The sequence below is a fragment of the Myxine glutinosa genome, chromosome 7 (assembly GCF_964187855.1).
Source record: "Myxine glutinosa chromosome 7, kmMyxGlut1.1, whole genome shotgun sequence".
Classification (NCBI taxonomy): Eukaryota; Metazoa; Chordata; class Myxini; order Myxiniformes; family Myxinidae; genus Myxine; species Myxine glutinosa.
In genome coordinates, this window is record NC_136267.1 from 35,045,201 (window position 1) to 35,069,024 (window position 23,824).

Here is a 23,824-nt window from a genome sequence, read left to right on the forward strand (position 1 = left end):
AGGCAGGATAGGTATAAAACGAAAGGACACCAAGAACTTCCAGGAAAGAAGTTGGTATTTCAAAAAAGTGGATTTGGGGTGAAATTCGACTTCAATTCGACTATTAGAACCGACAGCCAACAGAATCCTTCATTGTGAAGTCATCAATGGGCGTGACTGCATGAGTGTGTGACGTCACAGAGCGACAGTTATTTATCGCATTTGAAACATTGCTTCAAGATGGCGAGGACGTGTTTCTTTCTCGTTGCTTTGATTTGTTGTTTCATGCTCTACTTCAACCTCGGTTACCTGCTAGGACTTCAACAGGTGAGCCTTAAACGAGTGAGAAGATTTACGTGTACGTTTTACCTGGTTTAAAGGTGCGGTTTGAAAACCTTCCATGTGGATGGTAAAATGTGCAAGTGCTCGTTTCCACCTCGCTGGAGCTGAGTTTTTCGAACCGACTTCGTCGTGTGTGTGTGTGTGTGTGTGTGTGTGTGTGTGTGTGTGTGTGTGTGTGTGTGTGTGTGTGTGTGTGTGTGTGTGTGTGTGTGTGTGTCCGATTTCACCACCAATTGGTCCAAATAAGTTTTCCTGATCCAAAATGTTTTTTGCTTCCATCTCTCTCATATAGAAGCTGCCAGGATATTTCGGATACATCTCCGAGAGTCTGGTAAACCTCGTTACGTTTCAGGTATGACGTCAAACAACACTCCATCAATATGTGACAAATTTTCCGTGTAAGCAACAGTACACAAGTGTTTTATAAGAGGAGGTAAAATTCAAAGAGCAGAGATAAAGGACACCAGCAGGAACCTTACAAACAGGTAGGGAAGTGGGAAAGGCAGGTGAGTCGGCTGTGGAATAACTTTGTATCTCCTGAGTCGATATCTCTTCCACCGCACACTTCCACAACATAATAACATTGTCCAGACAGAGCTTATGACGTGGTGTTTTAAAACCTTGTGGTCTCCACACATCATTCGCCACAAACATAAACAATCTCGTCAAGTACAATCGTCCCAATGTTGTTCTTCTGAGTGACCACATGTGCATCAGAAAGAGCTGATGGACAATTTGTATCGAGCTCTGAGTTTACATCGTACACATTTCCGGGTGGTACTTTCCCTTCGACAGTAAAACACAATTCAGGAAATTCACTTTGACTGATACAAGATGTTTTGTTTATCTCTGTCTGTCGTACAGGAGCCTCCAGGTCTTTCTGACCATCTTTGGGAAAGATTCTTCAACTATGTTCCCTTCTTGAAGATAAGATGGTTTCGAGAGGGGGGGGGGGGGCATTGGGATTCCCATGTTTGTATGAGATTATAACCGTGTGTAGCTTTTCTTGGTTACTTGATGCAGCTTTCTTCGCTGGAAGAGCATGGGACTTGATTTATTTGATAATCCTAGCCACCTGGGGTAATTGGTTAGGTGAGAGCGGATTGGTTATACCCTCCAATTGTGGGTGAGAGACGTGATTGCGTCTTGTTATTTATTTGCATGTTCACTGGGATTAGCAGTGCAGATGGTACATCAAGATATTTTGTTTGTGTCTGTCCTCCAGAAACCTCAAAGTTTTTCTGACCATCCCTTGAAAAGACTCTTCAACCTTGTTCCTTTCTTGAAGGTAAGATGGCATGGATGACTCCAGGTACGTGATATAAAATACCATATTGGGATGAAGGTTAAAATTTATATATAACATTAAACCGGTAAACCAGTTCAGTTGCAGTTTGTAATAAAACACAGAACCACCGCTGCCTGATACAGTACCAGCTGCTACACCGCTAACTGTAGCAACAATCAGCCTAGACGCCTTCAGAAGGCTTTTATTTGGCAAATCAGGAGCCCACCTCTTGAGGAAATGGATCAATCCAGGGACATATTTCTGGCTCACTGGTTGTCATCAGCATGGAGTGGATACCCCTTGGGCTGAGGAGATTGGCTGGTAGACCATCCTGTGGTGTGTGTGCACGTCTGTGTGCATGAGTGCATCTGTGTGCGCTTGTTATGTGAGAGAGTACAACTTTGACTCGAGGACTTAAACTCGAAGAAGAAGATGAGTGAAAACCTATCCTTTTTGACATTGTTGCTCTTTCTATTCTAACGCAGCCCCGGAAAACAAACTGGATATCAAAACTCTCTCAGGGTAAGTCATTATGTTCCATTATGTTCATTTTCATCTTTGTTCTATTTGCCATACATGATGAGATTGCAGATTGAATCGAATTCACACGCATTGAACAGAACACCACAAATGTAAGTATGTTTATTCACTTCTTTTTTTTGTATACAAGATCGAGGCTCGTGAAAGAGCTTACACTTGAACAAGCATGTGGTAAGATGAACCGATTGGAGCAGAAGAAGAGCAGCAGACATTTGCAGTGAAGTTCGTCATAACCAAGTCTCGAAGAGAAGATACTCCATTGACTGAGATCCGGGTCGGGAAATTGACAGATTGTGCCAGTCCCCGTTGGTCGCAGAAGTCCTTTGTTGAAGAGCCATGACTAGTGAGAGAGGTACCCACACCCAGCCAACTGGCATGGTGACAGTTGAAATCACCACATATGAGGAAGAGACGGTTGGGATGAGTGGATAGAAGTTGGTCCATGTTGTCAGACAGCGAGATGTAGATGGAGTCATCACTGTTTGGTGGACGGTACAACACACACATGAAAAAAAGGTGGGAGCGAAGGGGATGCCGTAGCCAGAGGTACTCCTGGGGGTGAGATGGAGAGAGGGCAGTGCAGGGCGAGTGAGGAAGAGAGTTTTTGATAAAGATAGCAACCACACCACCAAGACAAGGCTCAGGTCTATCATACCGGAGGAGGGAGTAACCAGGGAGAGATATTAAGGAATCAGAGACATCTTCAAGGAGGAAAGTTTCTGTTAAGCAGATCAAGTCTGGTTTGTCAGAAGCAACCTGAATGGAGAGATCAATCAAGTTTGAGCGAAGGCCCCAGATGTTTGAGGTCCATACCGTTAATGAAGAGGAAGGGGGAGCATCGGATACAGGACAGGGGAGGGGGGGGGGTCGGGTAAGATGTGGAAGAGGAGGAGGAGGTAGGGAGAGCTGTTGAAGGTGTGTCAGAGATTTCAGAATAGTTTGGAGGAAGGGAAGGATGAGGAGGACAAGGGGTTTGATGGTGATTGGGTGAGGCACAGCAAGGTGTTGTTTGAGGGGGGGGGGGCAGAGAGAGGAAGAAGGTTGGAGGAGATGGAGGTTGACAGTTGGAAGGGAGAGGAAGCAGGGAGGACGCTTTGAGGAGGAGGGGGGAGAAGGGAGAATTGGAGAAAAAAAAGTCGGGTGGGGAGATTTGAAGGGGAGAGGGGAGTTTTTAAGGAGAGGGGTGAAGGTGTAATTTAGGAGGAGCGAGGTGAGGGGGGAGTTTGGGAGGGGATGGTGAGGGGGGAGTTTAGGAGAGGAGGGGTGAGGGGGATGTTTAGGAGGGGAGGGGCGAGGGTGGAGTTTATGAGGGGAGGGATGAGTTTGGATTTTAGAAAGTGTTGGACAATTATAAATGGAAAACGAACATTTATTGCAAAATTAGTTTCTTGTGATTTTCAAGTCAGAGATCCTTTTGAAAACGTTGGAAGAACGAACGAACACGAACAAAGAAGGAAATAAATAATGTATATATATGTATTTTTTTAATTAAGATTTTAAACAAAGGGTAAGATGTTCGGGGGAAGTATGGGGTGAAAAGAAGACTCGGAAAAACTGTGAGAGAACGAAAATAAATGGACCACAATCGACCGCTGAGAGAAGACAACAAGGCCTCAAGGCAGTAAACTTGAAAGACCAGGCCTCAAAATCGCGGCAGGAAATAACCGACGATTTTATACAGGTGTGCATGATTTACACCAAGATCTTCCTAGAGACACACAGTAGGTACACACACCGTGACATAAAAATACAGTTTTGACAAAAATACAAACGGGAACAATTACTTAACTTTGATAGCATGGAGAGCGTGGAGATCTTCGAAAAAACACAACTTCGCCTGCAAAACCGGAAGCGGAAGTTCCCTTCTTCAGGCAAATTTCAGGTAAATTACCTTTTCTTCAGGTAAAACTTCGGGTAAATTACCTTGTCTAGTTTTGATCATTTATAACTTATCTCCTATTATTTGAAGCACAATGAAACCAAGAAACCACTTTCTCTGGGTTAATCTGCTGGTGGTCTTTATCTGAACTCCTCGCTCATGTTGCCAAGGAAGATAGGTGTTCAGGTCCCTCGTGCGATGGAATTGTTCATTGTCTACCAATGTCTTTGTAATTCACATTCAAGTACACAGATGTTTATATCAATATCCTTGTCCCCTAATTGATGTATGTATCTTTGAATCAATGAAAGTTGAAATAAGCCTTTTAACACTCTCTTTGCTCTTGTTTACAGGACTAACATCTTCCTGGAGCGAGTACTTCAACCGAGCCGCCACTCAACACTGGCAGATGGGAATGATGATGAATTACCAAAAATTTATTACACTTGTCGTGTTCCTCAGCCTCATCATCGAGGTATAAAAGTGATATAAGCTCATGGGCTTTGGTTAACAATCTCGTTGACAGACCATTTCAGAGTTTATTTTGGGTGAAAAAGTTCAAGTGATAAAATGCAGTCCCAAACGGAATTACACCTCAGATTGAACAAGTGATGCTAAACAGCAGGAGGTCATATACCCAAGGATCCATCGCTACTTGGTGGAGGAGTAGACCGTGGGGTTTGTGATTAGTCTCAGTCAAGATTGAGAAATGTCAGGTTTTAAATTTTAAAATATCCCAAAACAACAACCCAACAAAAATATGCCAAGACACAAGGTCCTCTCTTAATGTGTATTGTTTGCTGCTCTTTGTGTTACAGATCATAAATGGCTTCCAGAATCACCGACATCGCAACAAATGCTGTAAGTTCAAGCTTCTGGAATTGAGATTGGGGACATTTTACGAAAGTACACTAATAATAAAATTAAATTAACTTGAGGAATTGCCACTCCATCTGGTAATGATTTTGTTAACTCATTCACAGCCTGCACGGGAAAAAACTACACGAAGAGCAGAAGCACCGGGAGACGGAATGATGGGATCCCGGAAGTGGATGCTCTTATGGTGATCATGGAATCACAGCAGCATCACACATCGCGACCACCAGCTCTTCAGAATCAGACGGCCATGCTACAGAGAGGTGATGGTTTATCCACAGTGATGCAGAGCGGCTTCAGATCATATGGCATCAGATCAGAGGCCCGAGAGAATGTGTCTCTTGTGTCTCATGGAATGGAGAATGGAAATTTAGAGTTTTGTACAATCCTCAATTTGATGTCCATTTGGTTCACGACAAACAATCAGCAAGTGATCATCACTGTTCATGCATCCCGACATGTAAACACCCGATGGTGTATGATTGAATCGGATTCAGTCAGAATCGGAATACCCAACCAACTAGGAATACCTGTACAGTGTGAACTTGGCCAGTCAGCCTGTAAGAATGCACTGGGATCACCTGGATCAACTAAATACATCCTGACATCTAAAAGTTCCTCCCCAGTCCTTGAGCAACAGGGATGGTCTGATATTACTCACCATCTGGTATCACTAGTATCAGATAATGTAACTGAACAAGGCAACACTCATTTTGCAATAAATGTTCGTTTTCCACTAACCGTCAAACACTTTCTACAATCCAAACTCCACCCTCCCCTCCCAATTTCCCCTCTCCTCCAAACTCACCCCTCCCCTCCTAATCTCCAAACTCACCCCTCCCCTCCCAATCTCCCCCATATCTGAACTTAGTGATATTCTGTCCATTGATCTTTTTCTGTCACAATATCTGTTTCATGTTCATTTTTCCTCTTCTTTCCAGGATCTTCTCTCTGTCATGGTGAAGATGATGAGAGTTCTTCCGGTGATGAGAGTACTTCCGGTGATGAGACTACTTCCATTGATGGTAGTTATTGCAGACCTGATCTTGGAGAGTACGAGGTACAGCAGGTGGTGGTAAGCAAGACATTCAATTTCCTTTTTGTGCCTCTGTTACCGAAGTCGCCGGAGGCATTATGTTTTCAGGTTGTCCGTCCGTCCGTCCGTGATAGGTTTTCATTACCGCGATAACTTGAGAACTGCTGAAGGGATCTTAGTCAAACTTGGTGCAGGTATGTATAATGAGGTAAAGATTAACTGATTAGATTTTGGGGTCACGAGGTGAAAGGTCAGAGGTCATGTTTGGTAAAATCCTGTTACCGCAATAACTTGTGAACCAGTGATGTGATCTGCCCAAAGTTGATACAAGGATGTATTATGATGCTGAGATTAAATTATTTGATTTTGGCGTCAAGAGGTTAAAGGGTCAAAAGGTATCTGTGATAGGTCTACAACTTGAGAATGACTGAAGCGATCTAATTCAAACTTGGCACAGGTATGTATAATGATGTAAAGATGAACTGATTAGATTTTCTGGTCAAGAGGTCAAAGGTCACAGGTCATGTTAAGTAAAAAATTATGTTGCTGCGCCAACTCCTGAACCAGTAATGGGATTTTGAACACACTTGGTGTTAGTGTTTATGATACAAACATGAACTGATTGGATTGTGGCATCAACAAATTAAAGTTCAGAGGTCACGCCAGGTAAAAATGTGATAACTTGAGAACAGCTGATGGGATTTAAATCAAACTTGGTGCAGGTATTATAATGATGTAAACATGAACTGATTACATTTTGGGGGGGAAGAGGTCAGAGGTCCTGTTTCGGAAAAAATCTTTTGCTGTTCTAACTTGTGAACCGGCATTGGGATTTTGCCCAAACCTGGTACAAGTATATATTATGATGCAAAGATGAACTTCTTATATTTTGGCATCAAATGTGAGAATTGAGGTGATTTGGTGATTTTAGTGAGGTCAGAGGTCATGTCAGGTAAAATGTGATAACTTGAGAACAGCTGATGGGATTTAAATCAAACTTGGTGCAGGTATTATTATGATGTAAACATGAACTGATTCAATTTGGGGTGAAGAGGTCAGAGGTGCTGTTTCGGAAAATATCTGTTGGTGTTCTAACTTGTGAACCGGCAATGGGATTTTGCCCAAACTTGGTACAAGTATATATTATGATGCAAAGATGAACTTCTTATATTTTGGCATCAAATGTGAGAATTGAGGTGATTTTGTGATTTTAGTGAGGTCAGAGGTCATTGTCAGGTAAAATGTGATTCTTGAGATCTTCTGAATGGATTTAAATCAAACTTGGTACAAGTTTCAAGTTCACAAACGTACAGTCGTTCTGTCGACGATTTTGCGATTTCCCAATTTTGTACTTTGTGATGTATTATGGTGTTTCTATCAGTCTTGTAAGTTCTGAAAACGTTCGAGAATAAAAGTTCAGTCTTATCAAGTGATGTACGTGTGAGTTGAGGCGACGCAAGTCGTGTGGTGCTATAATTACGTGATGACATAATTGGTGGTATTACTCCATTTATTTATTATTCCAATTATTTCTTCCTTTTTAGTTCCCATGAGATATCTTAGTCGTTGATGTGAGCTGTCTAGCCTGGGTTTGAATCCCAACCCAGCTATAAACTGTCATTCCGGTGTTTCATAGGCCCTGTGATTCATCAATGTGTGTGTCGTCCTTCGGATGGACGTTAAACTGGTCATCCGTATGCCGGAATTAGTTGGTGGACATTAAAGATCCCACGATGTACTTCACAAAGAGGAGGCAAACTATCGCTGGCAACCTGAACACATTTCAAATTCCTGCCCCAACTTCGTACGCTGAGCTGGAGTGGTGACCTGACCAGCATTGTGGCCAAATATCTGCTCTGCCTAGACTAGGAGTTTCAATAAAAGGAAGAAGAGGAGATGCAAGGAGTAAAGGAAGAAGAGAATCAGGGAAAGGAAGAAAAAGATGCATTGCTAGCGAAACGAGAGGTGCAGAAGGGACAGAAAAAGGAACACCAATTAGAGCTGGAATCCACTAATTACCACTAATTACCAACCAATTATAATTATCGTTGCTTGTATGTGTGAATTATTATCTTCATTATGCTATTTCTGTCTCTTCGTGAGCGCAATGTTTCGACCACACAGGTCGAGGTTCTTTCAGAACGCTTGATCATGCAAGATGATCAATTCGATGAGATCACCGTGAAAAACAACAAACTTTCGGCGGATCTCAAAAAAGTTTCCAGCACCTTGTCGGAAGTGGAACTTCAGCTCGAGGAGCAGCAACAACAACATGAGGAACAGCAACAGAAGAACGTTGAGAGCTGCCAAAAGGTAAATAACCGTTATCAAACATGTGGGACTACAGATGGCCAAGGTGGTGAACATCATGCTCACCTGCACATGTTCTGATGAGTTTTAACACCTTGCACGGTTCATGCTGCTCTTGAGACTTTCACAAATGGAAGACTGTTGATTGAGATTTGTGAAACTAGTCCACCTGCTAACTACAGGAGAGCCAGGAAGGGTCATTCCTCTTTGGGGTATTTCGATTACAGTCGATCTATGGTCGGGTCTCAAGAACATTGGGTGTGTGTTCATTTACCAAGCTTCTTGTGGAGAGATCGTCAAGTGGTTTAAGCATTTGAGCAAGCACTCCATTCAAAACCGTGAAGGAACGGCTGGCTTGGCAAGCGCGAGCTAGCTGCTTGGTAAAGGAGCACAGCCCGAGCTTGTCCCTTTCAGTTTCGCGTTAAACAGAAGGAGCTTGTTTCAAAAGTTCACTACGAAAAACGCCACGTTAGCGCCAGGAAAGGCCATGTTATTAACCCAACATTTGTGGGTTATTTAGAGTACAGTAGATCTTCGCTCAGTTCTGTAAGTAAACCTTACTTCACGGATGTTGGGATTTCTCCAAATTTCTTAATTTAGTGTTTTAAAGAGCATTAGCGACTGTTTAAAAAGTTAATCACACGTGTTTGTAGTTCATAATAGCCGGCGAAGCCGGTGTTGTCAATAAACGCGTACGTATTATGTCGAAAACCTGATTATGCCTTGGCTTGAGAATTCCGAAGCGCAATGGAGGCCGCCATCTTGCGGATGCGGAAGTATGCATAACAAATTGAAAACGTTCAATAGGAATTTCTTTCACCCGTCATTGTTTGATTCACAATCTTATGCATCTCTAATTTATTATTAAAATACTTTAAGACCAACCTCGGCCCACACGGGCCTGGTTATCTTCAACGAAACGCGTCACCAAACACCGGACCCAATGAGAGTCGAGCATTTGAAAAAATATTTCTAAAACCAAATCACGCACTGGAGGCCGCCATTGACCGGATGCGGAAGTTTGCATAAACCAATTGCGAAAAAGTTCAATAGGAGTTTGTTTCACCCGTCTTTCTTTGATTCACCATCTCATGAACCTCTAATTTGTAATTAAAATACGTTAAGACCAACCTCGTTATCTTCACCGAAAATCGTCACCAAACACCAAAACCAATGAGATTCGAGCATTTGAAAAAGAAAAATTTCAAAGCTTATTACGTGTTTCGGAGGGTGAAATCGGCATCCAATATTCTAAAATTGACGAAGAATTATATTTTAGAAATCTCGTGGTCGTCGGGGATAGTTTTTCACCGCCAGAAATATGGTATAAGCGGTTTACATATTTAGTTTAGAAATACGGATAGTTTTTCACGGCCAGAAATACGGTATAAGCGTTTACATATTTAGTTTAGAAATACGGATAGTTTGTCACGGCCGGAAATATCCGAAGTTGAGACGGAATTCACCGAATTCATCACTGCAAGCTAACTTCTTCTGGTGGAGGAAGCCGCAGTGCCCGGAGAGAACCAGTCCTGACAGCGACTGAAGTTAGAAGACTACACACATACTGTGAAAACGTATGTTAAGCCCAGTTAAAATTTCTTAAAATAGGCCTTAAGCTAGCACATCGTATAGTTACTTCCTTAAGCTTCTTGTGACATTTATTGTATGCAGGTATTGGGGAGGACTGTCTGCTCTTCTCTTTTACCAAGTCATACCAGGTACGGTACCTACACCGACCTACTATCAACTACCTAACCTACTGATGCCATAGTGATGGGTAAAATAGTGGCAAGAGGCTTTGGCTTCGCCAGCTCATTGCGGCTTTGCAGTCGGTACTAGTATTTTTACTTCCAGTAGAAGCTGTTGATCACACAGAAACGCCATTATAGCAATAAGATATTTATACACGTTATCACTGCAGGAAAAACACCTTGGGGAAGTCGGACATTATTAGTATGAATATTATTTTGTATTAGCATCAATAATATGCGATTATCATTAATTTTGTTATTAAAAGCGTCTTTGGAAAAACGCCACGATAAATCTTCTTTGGAAAAACGCCACGATAAAGCTAATTTAACATTTATATACACCTCAACGTTCAACCCCATTGACGGCAATGGCGGGGAAACTCGCCCAGGGGGAGAAAACCCCCTTGGGGAGCGGGGCAAATGAATGTGCTACAACCTTCATTGTGCAACCCGTCGTCATCCTGTCAGGTTTGGTTGAGATTGGTCTTGGATAAGTAACGACAGAATGTGTTGGCGTCAAAAATTCATCAGATCAGACACGAAATGGCGTATTTAGTGTGATTCCATGTGAACTTTGCATTGAAACCAGAATTGATCCCACTTTAGACTTGAGAAGACACCTCCATAAAGTATTGATTATGTGTAGATCAGAAAACAGTAACTTTAACTGTTGATTACACTGTCATGTACCACACAGGTCGAGGTTCTTTCACAACGCTTGATCATGCAAGATGATCAATTCGATGAGATCACCGTGAAAAACAACGAACTTTCGGCGGATCTCACGAAAGTTTCCAGCACCTTGTCGGAAGTGGAACTTCAGCTCGAGGAGCAGCAACAACAACATGAGGAGCAGCAACAGAAGAACGTTGAGAGCTGCCAACAGGTAAAGAACCGTTATCCAACATGTTGGATTACAGATGGCCAAGGTGGTGAACATCATGCTCACCTGCACATGTTCTGATGAGTTTTAACACCTTGTAGGATTCATGCTGCTCATGAGACTTTCACAAGTGGAAGACTGTTGATTGAAAGTAGAACAGAAAACAAACTTTCCTGTCAATGACACCGTCATGTTTCTGTCGCACAGGTCGACCTGCTACCTGAGCTGTTGAAAGCAAATGAGCATAAACACCATGGGCTCGCTGTCCAATTTGAAGGACTTTCAGGGCATCAATCACACCTGAGCAGCAGGTTTGCTGCATTGGAACAGCAGCAGCAAGAACAGCGAGAGAGGCAGGAGCACCAGGATGTTGATTACCATCAACAGGTGAGCAACCGTTATCAAACAATGTGGGACTTGCTCTGCAATGTGTAACTGGTGAACACAAAAGAGCAGATACCAAAGAGTTGAAGATAATGTTTCCCTTGATGTGTCTTATGTGTTTTAATCACTTGCAGGTGACGCAGCTGGAGACGGATTTGGAGGATCGAGACAACCGCTGGAGAGACGTGGCCGTTAAAAACCACAACGCCATGAAAGCGATGTACGAGCTGTTCAAGTGGATGGAGAAATTGAAAGAGAAGAAACAGGTGTGCCGAAAGAACCAGCAGCAGGTGTATCGATCACAGCCAAATAAGGTACCGCAGCACAATCTCAAGAAGCCAACACAAATACTACAGTTAACCCATGAAGTGCTCCATTTACTGCTCGTTCGGCCATAAATGCTTTTTGTTAACGGCTTTTCTCCACCAATTAGAAGCAAGATTTCCATAAGTTACCTGGGAATTACACATTGTAAGAAAAGTCATGATTCGTTCTTTTGGTTGACGTCAGTTTAAACTCATTTACTGGAGGATAGTGGCCCAACGCTCTTTATGGGTTGACAATGCTTATGGGTTGACAATGTTTATGATAACAGTTTATGGGGTAACTTTAAAGGTTAAAAACAACATTGTTGGGCAGTCATCAAAACACGGAAACCAACTCGCATTTCTGAACATTCGAATCATTTTCCAATCTGGTTTTACTTTGGAACACGATATTTACTGGTGAAGAACTCGTCCTCAGGTTCGGGTTAATTCCGTCGAAAATGGCGTATTTTAGTCTAACTTGTAATATCGACTTTCACCACCAGGAGGCGCGACACGATAAACATTTACATAGAGAGAATTGGTGTACACGTCCAACCTGAACCCTGGGGACTGAATTGTTTTTACCCTCTAAAACTTTCCTGTGCACACCCTTCATACAACCAAAAGTTTTCAACTCATTCTGTCCAGTGGTTCAGGAGTGCATGGATGTCAAACAAACACACAAACAAGTACAGATACATTCAAAGTACACCGACCCAATGCCAAATAATTAAATATCCTACAGCGCGGCATGTCCGGGTGCCTATGGCGCCCGACAATACCGCAGTGCAGCTCATAGAGACTGCATTGGGAGGGAGAGGTGTACGCTAATTGATTGATTAATTGTATAATTAAAATCAATAAAAGATTATCACAAAATATTTTCTTAATAAATTGGCTAATAGCATAACTAAACCACTAGTGCTTCATCCGAAGATGTTTCTTTTAGAAATGTAATTAAATATGTCATCAATAAAAAATTAAATAATTGATTGATTAATCAATAAATAATTAATCGATTAAATGATTAATCAATAAATCAAATATATCCTTGATAGCCACATCACTTGGTCGCTGTCATGTCCAAATATTAGCTACCCAGCTCAAAAGGTGCCTGAGATATTGGCCAAATGAGAAAGAAAATAAATAAATGATGAATAATGAAAATAAATAAATAATAATCATTAAAAAATTAAATTATCAATCATTTTGGTCACAGAACACATAAACCACCACCATTTCATCAGAATCTGTAACTGAAAAAATAAAAATTTTGGTCATTAATCGAATAATTAAATAATTAATCGATTAATTGATTAATTAATAAATCAAAAATAGCCTTTGCAGCCAAATCACTTGGTCACTCATGTCCAAATATTAGCTTCTGAGCTCAAAAGGTACCTGATATATTGGCAAAATGAGAAAGAAAATAAATAAATGATTAATAATGAAAATAAATGAATAAAAATCATTAAAAAATTAAATTATTAATCAATTCGGTCATAGAAGACATAAACCACCACCATTTCATCAGAATTTGTAACTAAAAAAAAAAATTTTTTGGTCATTAATCGAATAATTAAATAATTAATCGATTAATTGATTAATTGATTGACAAGAAAGAAAGACAAGTACAGATACATTCAAAGTACACCGCCCCCATGCCAAATAATTAAATATCCTACAGCGCGGCATTGCCGGGGCGCCTTCGGCGCCCGACAATACCGCAGTGCACCTCATCGAGGCTGCATTGGGAGGGAGAGGTGTACGCTAATTGATTGATTAATTGTAGAATTAAAATCAATAAAAGGTTATCACAAATTATTTTCTTAATCAATTGGCTAATAGCATAACCAAACCACTCGTGCTTCATCCGAAGATGTATCTTTTAGAAATTTAATTAAATAAGTCATTAATAAAAAATTAAATAATTAATTGATTCACCAATAAATAATTAATCGATTAAATGATTAATCAATAAATCAAAAATATCCTTGATAGCCACATCACTTGGTCACTGTCATGTCCAAATATTAGCTTCCCAGCTCAAAAGGTGCCTGAGATATTGGCCAAATGAGAAAGAAAATAAATAAATGATTAATAATGCAAATAAATAAATAATAATCATTTAAAAATTGCACTATCAATCAATTCGGTCACAGAACACATAAACCACCACCATTTCATCAGAATCTGTAACTGGGAAAAAAAAAAAAATTGTCATTAATCAAATAATTAATCCATTAATTGATTAATTGATTAATTAATAATTTATTAATCAATAAATCAAAAATATCCTTGATAGCCACATCACTTGGTCACTCATGTCCAAATATTAGCTTTTGAGCTCAAAAGGTGCCTGAGATATTGGCCAAATGAGAAAGAAGATAAATAAATGATTAATAATGAAAATAAATAAATAATAATCATAAAAAATTAAATTATAAATCAATTCGGTCAGAGAACAAATAAACCACCACCATTTCATCAGAATCTGTAAATTTAAAAAAAAAATTTTTTTTGTCATGAATCAAATAATTAAATAATTAAAGAATTAATAAATTAATAAATAAATAATAATAATAAACAAATTAAATTATTAATCAATTCGGTCAGAGAACACATAAACCACCACCATTTCATCAGAATATGTAACTTATAAAAAAAAAATTTTTTAGTCATTAATCGAATAATTAAATAATTAACCGATTAATTGATTGATACATTAATTAATCAAAAATAGCCTTTGCAGCCAAATCAATAATCAGTTAATGGTCAGAAGAGAAAGGAAATTTAATTAATTAAATAAGTACTTAATTAATCGCTAATAATTAAATAACTCCTCAATTAATTGATTAATCAAAAAACAAAAAAATAATATTTTTGACAACGGACTTGCTCACTACTGTGCCGAAATTTCAGCTTCCTAGCTCAAAGGATGGCTGAGATATCGTCCGGACCAGTGTTTCCCAACCGTTTTCTGATCGAGTACCACTTGGAGGTCCCGTACCGTCGCCACGTACCACCTGGTTTCAGAAAAACCCAATCCGCGTACCACCTGGTTCCAGAAAAACTCAATTCGATAAGATATCAGGCTTATTTCAATTTAATGCGCGGGCTGCATCTGTTTCTTCTCCACCAGCTGGTCGATGCGGGGCATAACTTTGCTCACAGCACATCGGAAATCATGAAATATATCAGAAATCAGAAATAAAAAAATTATCAGGCCAAATCATTTTTTTTAAAGGTTGTCGCGAACTACCTGGAAGGCCCTCGCGTACCACTAGTGGTACGTGTACCACAGGTTGGGAAACACTGGTCCGGACAAACAAACAAGAAAGAAAACAAGAAAACAACCAGAGTGAAAACTTAGTACTCCCTTTCAGCGTTCGTCACTGCCGAGCTCCCTTCGGTGCCCAGCAATGACGATTTGCAATGCCTGGAGATGGCATAGGAAAGGAGCGGTGTACAACAGAGTGAAAACTGAGTACTCCCTTTCAGCATGCGTCACTGCCGAGCTCCCTTCGGTGCCCAGCAATGACGATTTGCAATGCCTGGAGATGGCATAGGAAAGGTGCGGTGTTCAACAACCAAGAAAACAAACAACCAGAGTGAAAACTGAGTACTCCCTTTCAGCGTGCGTCACTGCCGAGCCCCCTTCGGTGCCCGGCAATGACGTTTTGCAATGCCTGGAGATGACATAAGAAAGGTGCGGTGTACAACAAACGATAACTGCACTCAGTAGAGACATACCTCCGCAAGGTGAACAGGTCACGTTTTGTATCCCAGAGTAGACCAGAAAATCACAATACAGAATCACATTTAATCAAAATCATCCATCCACAACTTTTTGACAAATCCGGCTTTGTAGCATTTTTGGCCCAATCTCCCGATGGTGAAGAATCGCTTAAAAATTATAGTAGCCGGATCCGGAGCTTCACCAAAATCTAATAATTTCGTCCTGCTCACGTCTCTGACAAATTTCGTCCGCATCCATCCACAAATTTTTGAGATATCTTGTTCACAAATGGACAGACGGACAGACAAACTGACAAACGGACAGACAGACAGACAGACAGGGGTGAAAATATAATCTCCATCCACCTTTGGTGGCGGAGGTAACAAACACACAAACAGACAAACAAATAAACAAATAAACAAACAATCAAACAAACACACAAACAAACAAACACACAAACAGACAACCACACAAACAAACAGACAAACACAAACAAACAAACACCAAACACAGAAATAAACACACAAACAGACAAACAAATAAACAAACAGACAAACACACAAACAAACACCAAACACACAAACAAACAAACACACAAACAAACACACAAACAAACAAACACACAAACAGACAAACAAATAAACAAACAGACAAACACACAAACAGACAAACACACAAACAAACACACAAACAAAGACTTCTCCAGTGATAAATTGGATGATTGCTATTATTATGATGATTATGATGATTATGATGATTATTATTATTAATATTATCATTTTTGGAGCAGGTGCGGTGTTCACTTTACAGTATTGTCAATTTCATGTTCTTCTGCTGCTGTTTTATTTGAAAAACTCTTCATTTGTTTCCACAGGGTGCTCGCGTTGTTAAGCACGTCGTCCCAAGTGGTCTGGACCTCAAAACTTCCAACAATACCTGGAGGTCCAGCACGAAAACAGGGATGACAAGTTGTGATCAAGTGAGTTTGGTGTGTTCTATTTGAGAGGATGCTCATTTGTGTCGATTTCACGTTAAAACATCAAACTTTCCTTCCTTCTCTCATTTATTATGATTATTATTATGATTATTATTATTAATACTAGGGCATGCCCGTACTATATACATATCTAAAATTATATCCCCCCCCTCTATTTACATGAAATGGTTTGGTCCAAAGCGAACGGCCTGCGAGTACGGTGACAATCCCCCCCCTCTATTTACATGAAATGGTTTGGTCCAAAGCGAACGGCTTGCGAGTACGGTGACAATCCCCCCCCTCTATTTACATGAAATGGTTTGGTCCAAAGCGAACGGCTTGCGGAGTTTGGTAAAGAAATCGCCATAGCTCGGTAACTACTTGTCCGATTAATATGAAACCTTGAAAAGGCACATCCTCGGGTCCCCAGCAATATACCTGGCAAGTTTCAAGTATATCGGACCTGTGGTTGTCGAGAAACAGCGGTCACAGACAAACACACAGACACACACACAGACACACAGAGATTACTGGAATAATAGATAGATTATCATTTTTGGAGCAGGTGCGGTGTTCACTTTACAGTATTGTCAATTTCATGTTTTTCTGCTGCTGTTTTATTTGAAAAACTCTTCATTTGTTTCCACAGGGTGCTCGCGTTGTTAAGTACGTCATCCCAAGTGGTCTGGACCTCAAAACTTCCAACAATACCTGGAGGTCCAGCACGAAAACAGGGATGACAAGTTGTGATCAAGTGAGTTTGGTGTGTTCTATTTGAGAGGATGCTCATTTGTGTCGATTTCACGTTAAAACATCAAACTTTCCTTTCTTCTCTCATTTATTATGATGATTATTATGATTATTATTATTAATATTATCATTTTTGGAGCAGGTGCGGTGTCCACTTTACAGTATTGTCAATTTCATGTTTTTCTGCTGCTGTTTTATTTGAAAAACTCTTCATTTGTTTCCACAGGGTGCTCGCGTTGTTAAGTACGTCATCCCAAGTGGTCTGGACCTCAAAACTTCCAACAATGCCTGGAGGCCCAGCATGAAAACAGGGATGACAAGTTGTGATCAAGTGAGTTTGGTGTGTTCTATTTGAGAGGATGCTCATTTGTGTCGATTTCACGTTAAAACATCAAACTTTCCTTTCTTCTCTCATTTATTATTTTGACACCTCACCAATGACACCTCCTTTGTTTTATTCCCATTTCCTTCCCCAAGGATGTATGTCGACAGTTTCGAGTTCTCCTCAACAAAATGACACCAGAAAATTTTGGTCGCCTCATAAATCAGATGAAGAGGGTCAATATCACCACAGAAGAAGATCTTGAGGACATTGTACAGCTTGTCCTGGACAAGGCGATAAAGGAATCCAAATTTTCTGAGGTGTACGCACACGTGTGTCACCACCTTGCAAAGGTGAGTTAAGTTAACCACTACCACAACTCATGAGAGGAAGCACACCATACCAACAGATATCATTTTCTGAAACTTGTGAAATATCTGCTCTGCGCCCCTCCTATCACCTCCTACCACCTCCTACTACCCCCTCCTACCACCACCCCCTCCTACCCCCTCCTACCACCCACTCCTAACACCCACTCCTAACACCTCCGCCTACCATCTCCTACCACCCCCATCTTACCACCACCTCGTACCATCCCGTCCTACCACCTTCTCCTACCACCTCCTCCTACCACCTACTCCTACCACCCCCTCTTACCATTGCCCTCCTACCATTTTCTCCGACCACCGACTCCTTCCACCTCCTACCACCCCCTCTTACCATCTCCTCATACCACCTCCTACCACCCCCTACCACACCCTCCTTCCCCACTCCCCTTTTCACAAACTGATACACAGTGTGCATTACTCTCATTTCCTTGGTGATATTTCCTCCCAAACTTGTTTACCCTCCATTGCAGGCCTCACTGCACTCCTTCCCTTCTTTTTTTCACTCCCTCTATTACAGGCCTCACTGCACTCCTTCCCTTCTTTTTTTCACTTTTGATTTTCTCAATTTATCTCCCTTGACCCACACCTGTTTAGAAAGTATTTAATAAACAGGTACCCCCTTTTCTTCAACAACATCCACCATTCTTTCATGTTTTCATAGATTGAGGTACAAGGAAGAGATAAACCTGGAAAGGTCCTCAACTTCCACACGCTCCTCATTGAAAGCTGCAAGAATGAGTTGAGAATGGGGAATGATGGGAACTCCAGCTCGGATGATGACGCATCCAAAGAGAAAGGTCGACAGCGCGCGCTGGGCCACGTGGTCTTCATCGGGGAGCTTTTCAACGCACAGGTATTGGACGAATCATTTATCACCAACACAGGTAAGGGATTGCTCCAGGATGGGAATGAGCAATCTCTCGAGTGCTTCTGTCGTCTCATTGGAATTGCTGGAAAGGTCATCGACTCGACGCAAGCCAAAATGGTAATGAACCTTCACTTTGGAGTTTCCATAAACACCTTTACTCTTCAACTTCCCCTCTAAAATCATCCTTCTTGCTCGTCTTCGTTTTGCTCACCGAGCACCATGTTTTTCTGTCTTCACAGATGGATGAGTATTTCACCTTTTTGGACAAATTAATGAAGGAGCGGAAAATTGTGCCACGCATCCGTTTCATGCTCCAGGATCTGGTAGATCTTCGTATGGTAAGTCACACCTATCGTCCTCAGGTGTGCCAATTCACAATGAATACCTGTCTCAAGCCGTCTACCGTCCCGGTTCCTCGAGCTCGGTCATGCTGATCTTTAGACTCCCTGCCCTCTTTTCAGTGAATTCCCAGACGGTCTTCACTGTTTTGTTTTAAAATGTTTAAACTTCCTTCTTCCGCGTTGTTTACTCTCTTCTATTACAATTCAGTCTTCTTCTTCTTTTCAAAAGGCTGTTTTCAAATCGCTCTTTAAATCATTCCCTTTATAAAAGTTTAACCTCTTACAGTTTTTCCCTTCTCAAAACTCTAAACTCACCTTCATTCCACCCTTCCTCCAACGTTTTCAAATGTATCTGACTTGAAAATCCCGAGAACCCCAGTTTGTTTGCAGTTGATGTTCGTATTTCATTAATCGTTACTTTTGTACATCTTCAGTGCCAAACCCTTCCCTGTCTGTTCCCTCCTCTCCTGGTACTCGCCCCGATCCTACCAACCGTATCTCTTACCAGCATCCCACTCCATACCCCCATTCCATCACTACCTGCCCGCTACCATTCCCTTTCAAAACTCCCCCCACACCCCTTCCCTTCAAAACTCCCCCATAAACTCTCCCCTTTAAATACCCCTCCCCCCCCACACCCCTTCCCTTCTAATCTCCCCCCTCAACCCTCCCCTTCAAATGTCATCACGCCAGCTGGTTGGGTGTGGGTTCCTCTCTCACAAGCCATGGCATCTCAGCAAAGGACTTCTGTGACTCACTGGGACTGACACAATCTGCAAATTTCCCGACCCGGATCTCAGTCAATGGAGTATCTTCTCTTCTAGACTTGGTTATGACAAACTTCCCTGCAAATGTCTGCTGCTCTTCTTCTGCTCCAATCGGTTATTCTGATCATGTGCTTGTTAAAGTGAACATCTCTCTGGCCATTCTCAGAGAGCCTCCTCAGCGCCGACGAGTCTGGCATTTCACTCAGGCCGACTGGCACGGTCTGCAAGCAGCCATCAATCACCTGGACTGGTCTCCCATCTCTACTGCCTCTGACATCAATTCTTCCTGGGAATTCTTCCAAAGCAAACTGCTCTCTCTCATGCACAGATTTATCCCATCTCGTCTTCAGTTGTCTTACCCTTCCTCCCATCCATGGTACACTGAATCTTGTGTTGAGGCAGTTGCCCTGAAACAACTTGCCTTTGCCTCTTCGAAGGCTAATCCAACTGAAGGCAATTTCAGTTCCTTCCACCAAGCTCGGAACAAGTGTGTGTCTACCCTCAGGAGTGCCAGGAAGCACTATCTCCCCACACTCAAGAATGAACTCTCAAACCTGTCTCCTTCATCCAAATCCTGGTGGTGTCTGGTCAAATCCGTTTCTGGTGTTTGTTCCCCCTCCCTTACCTCAAATGGTTACACAGTTGACACCGCACGTGACAAAGTCAAATGCCTCAACTCTGTGTTTACTTCAAAATCTTATGTCCCAAACCCATCTCTCTCTGTTCCCACCTTACCCAGTCATACCCAGCTGCTCCTGTGCTCTGTGTCCTTCTCTCCCGACAAGGTGGAGAAGTTTTTTCAAACCTCGACTCTGATTCTGCAACTGGACCAGACGACATCAGCCCACGGGTCCTAAGATCCTGCTCTGCCGCTCTATCTCACCCTCTCTCTATTCTCTTCACCCTCTCTCTATTCTCTTCACCCTCTCTTTTGCTCAAGGTCATCTGCCATCTGCTTGGAAATCAGCCAACATTACCGCTTTACACAAAAAGGTGCAAAAACAGATCCTTGCAACTACAGACCAATCAGCCTGCTCCCAATTATCAGCTCATGGAATCCAATATTGCTTCTGATATCAAATCCTTCCTCTTCACTAATGGCTTGATCTCTGATCATCAATTTGGATTCAGACCAGGTCACTCCACTCTGGACATGCTGCTTCTGCCATCTCAGCAATGGATGGAGGTCCTCAATGCCAAACAGGAAATCAGAGCTGTCCCCCTTGACATATCACGTGCCTTCGATACGGTCTGGCACCCAGCTCTGCTCACCAATCTCCCATCCTATGGTATCCATGGAAACCTCCACTCATGGCTTGCGGACTTCCTCTCCGGTCGTAGTCAACGTGTGGCCCTGAATGGGTTTCTCTCATCTCCCCTTCCTGTTCAGGCTGGAGATCCCCAAGGCAGTGTTCTGGGCCCTGTGCTTTTTCTGGTCTTCATCAATGATCTCTCTGACTCTCTTGAAAATCCTCTCTATCTCTTTGCTGATGACTCCACTCTCTGCCGCTCCATTCCTCATCCCTCAGATCGGCAGTCTGCAGCATCCTCACTCTCTGCAGACCTGGACAAAATCACAGACTGGTCAAACAAGTGGAACATGTCTTTCAATCCTGACAAATCTCACACTCTTACTATGTCTCTCCGAAAAGACAGACTGGACGACCCTCCCATCTACTTTCTCAACAATCCTCTCCAAGAAGTTCTGTCGCCCAAGCTCTTGGGTCTCACTATCTGCCATGATCTTTCTTGGGAAGACCACATTTCCAAGCTGGCCTCCAAAGCCAGTCGCCGACTGGGCATCCTCCGTCGTGCGAAGTCCTTCCTTGGCACACCTGAGCTTCTCACCACATACAAGGCTTTCATCCGCAGCTCAATGGAATACTGATCTCCCCTCTGAGCCGGTGCTCCTGCCTCACACCTAGCTAGGCTTCACGCTGTTGAAACGAAAGCTTTCAGCATCATTGGAATCTCCTGCGATGAAGTTAACTCCGAGGGCCTTTCACTTACTCACTGCAGGCAGGTTGGTGGTCTTTCTGTCTTTTACCGACTCCTCTCCGGCCTTGCTCCCCCAGCTCTGTCTGTGCTCTGAACCCCAAATATTCCTATAGGTCGCACAAGATCTGCCTGCAACCCTCTTATGGTTAAATTGCCAAAATCTAGGCTCTCTGCTCACCTTCACTCTTTCATTCCTCTTTTCTCCCGCATCTGCAACAAACTCCTTCACTCTCTTCAATCCCACTTCTACCTCCAGGTCTTCAAAACAGCTGTTCACCACCATCTCTTGTGTTCCCACATCCAAAACATTGATCTTTTTAACCCCCGTTAATCCATGCCAAGCCCACCTCTTGAAATTCCGTTTTCTTTCCTGAAATCCCCTGTAGCGTCCATCTTGTTTATACCGTGTACCCCGCCACAGCCCTCTCCCTTCCACAGATCTCCCAATGTGCATGTTCTCTACTGTTGTTGTGCTTCCCTCTCTCCCCCTCTTGTCTCCTACTCCCGTTATTATATGTTTTTATACGAGTGTGTGTTGGCGCTTATACGAGCCTTGACTTTGTTTGAAAATAAAATAAATAACAAACCACCTGCATCCATAACCACAGGTATGCTCTTCCCTTCCTTAGTATAATTGGATTCCACGCCGAAAGGTCGAGCGACCAAACTACCTCCAAACGATACGTGAGGAAGCTCGTGCAGAACAACAGCGATGAAGGAGATCACACCACCACTGAAGTTACCATGTGCTGCTCTTTTATGACACAGCACATGGCACACACACACACACACACACACACACACACACACACGTACACCGTCACACATGCATACACATACACACACGCATATATATATGCACATTTTTTACACACACACACATATACACATACACACACACACACATATGTACACCTACACACATCCCACATGTATATACATATTTAAAGTGTACATGCCCTTCCCCTCTCCCCCCTCCATCCCCTTGCGCCCCCACCTCCCCCGTCCCTCCCTCCTCCCTCCCCCACCCGGCAACGCCGTGTACTTCTGCTCGTAACTAATAAAATTAAAACGAAGAAATATCTCTCTGTAATTTCCTGAAACTCGGTGAAATTCGATGAAATTCGCTCGGTGAATTCACTCTGTTTATCGGTGAAATTTTTCCTTTGGGCGGTGTATAATCGCTCCGACCGAAATATCAATCAGCAATTTCCCATCTGATAATTTATTTATTTTACATATGTGAATAACACGTCCATGCACACGTAAAATGGAGTTTGTTTTTGCACACGTGAAATGAACACGTGAACCTTTACTTCCGGATAATAATGCTGAATGAAATAAGAACGGAGATCCCAGAGTAGACCTTCCCGTCGTTTGATATGGACTCTTCTCTTCTCGGAAGTTCTTCTGCCTCTTCCGTTATCCAGCAGAAGAGGCGGTTAGAAGAGGAAGAGGCGGAAGAGAAGAGGTTATACTTACGCAGCAAAACTTGCAAGTGAAAACACAATCTGTATATTTGCATCAACTTGTGATGTCCTGTCATCTTTGTCTAATTATTCCATCATGAGCGCGAGTAATACATGTTTGGCCGCCATCTTGCTTCTCTTCTGCCTGTTCGGCGCAAAGCAATCTTCCGGAAGAGGTTTCTGTCTTCGGAAGAGACCAAATCGCACGCGCTTCAGAAAATCACAATACAGAATCACATTTAATCAAATTCATCAGTCCACAACTTTTTGAGATATCCTGCTATGTCGTTCTTGGCCCAATCTCCCGATGGTGAAGAATCACTTTAAAAATTCTAGGAGCCGAATCCGGATCTTGATGCAACATAGATTCAAACTATTGGGAACACAGCCTTAATTACACACATACTAATGAGATATCTATAGAGATCCTAAGGTGTGCTACGTGTTGCTCGTGGCCTAACTAGGGTGCGACCTTTGACCTTTACACCAAAAATGGGATTATTTACAGGGGATTATTTATAAGGGAATATTACAGATATTTACAAAGTGGAGGGTTCTAAAAACCACAACACTGCACCCTCATTACCTCCAGGGCCGTCCCGGCCCGAAAGAACTTTAACTTAGTG

At 42.2% G+C, this 23,824-nt stretch overlaps 1 protein-coding gene across 1 annotated transcript; it reads left to right on the forward strand.

Annotated features, from left to right (window-relative positions):
• Positions 1-264: 264 nt before the first annotated feature.
• LOC144893053 (uncharacterized) lies at positions 265-22,689 on the forward strand. The gene is made up of 19 exons (XM_078782669.1): positions 265-306; positions 614-673; positions 1,547-1,609; positions 2,095-2,131; positions 4,382-4,503; positions 4,847-4,889; positions 5,012-5,167; positions 5,846-5,979; positions 8,065-8,253; positions 10,702-10,890; positions 11,095-11,274; positions 11,406-11,585; positions 16,193-16,297; positions 16,944-17,048; positions 17,271-17,375; positions 17,522-17,719; positions 18,417-18,740; positions 18,863-18,961; positions 22,359-22,689. The coding sequence occupies exons 1-19, from the start codon at positions 265-267 to the stop codon at positions 22,443-22,445; spliced, it is 2,418 nt and encodes an 805-aa protein (XP_078638795.1). The 3' UTR covers positions 22,446-22,689.
• The last annotated feature ends 1,135 nt before the right edge of the window (positions 22,690-23,824 follow it).

Excerpts from the sequence above, each read along its gene's own strand:
- LOC144893053 (XM_078782669.1), top strand. The coding sequence starts at position 265 with ATGCTCTACTTCAACCTCGGTTACCTGCTAGGACTTCAACAG. Across the intron at positions 674-1,546 it reads TAAACCTCGTTACGTTTCAG|AAACCTCAAAGTTTTTCTGA; the intron begins GTATGACGTCAA and ends TCTGTCCTCCAG. Across the intron at positions 11,586-16,192 it reads ATCGATCACAGCCAAATAAG|GGTGCTCGCGTTGTTAAGCA; the intron begins GTACCGCAGCAC and ends TTGTTTCCACAG.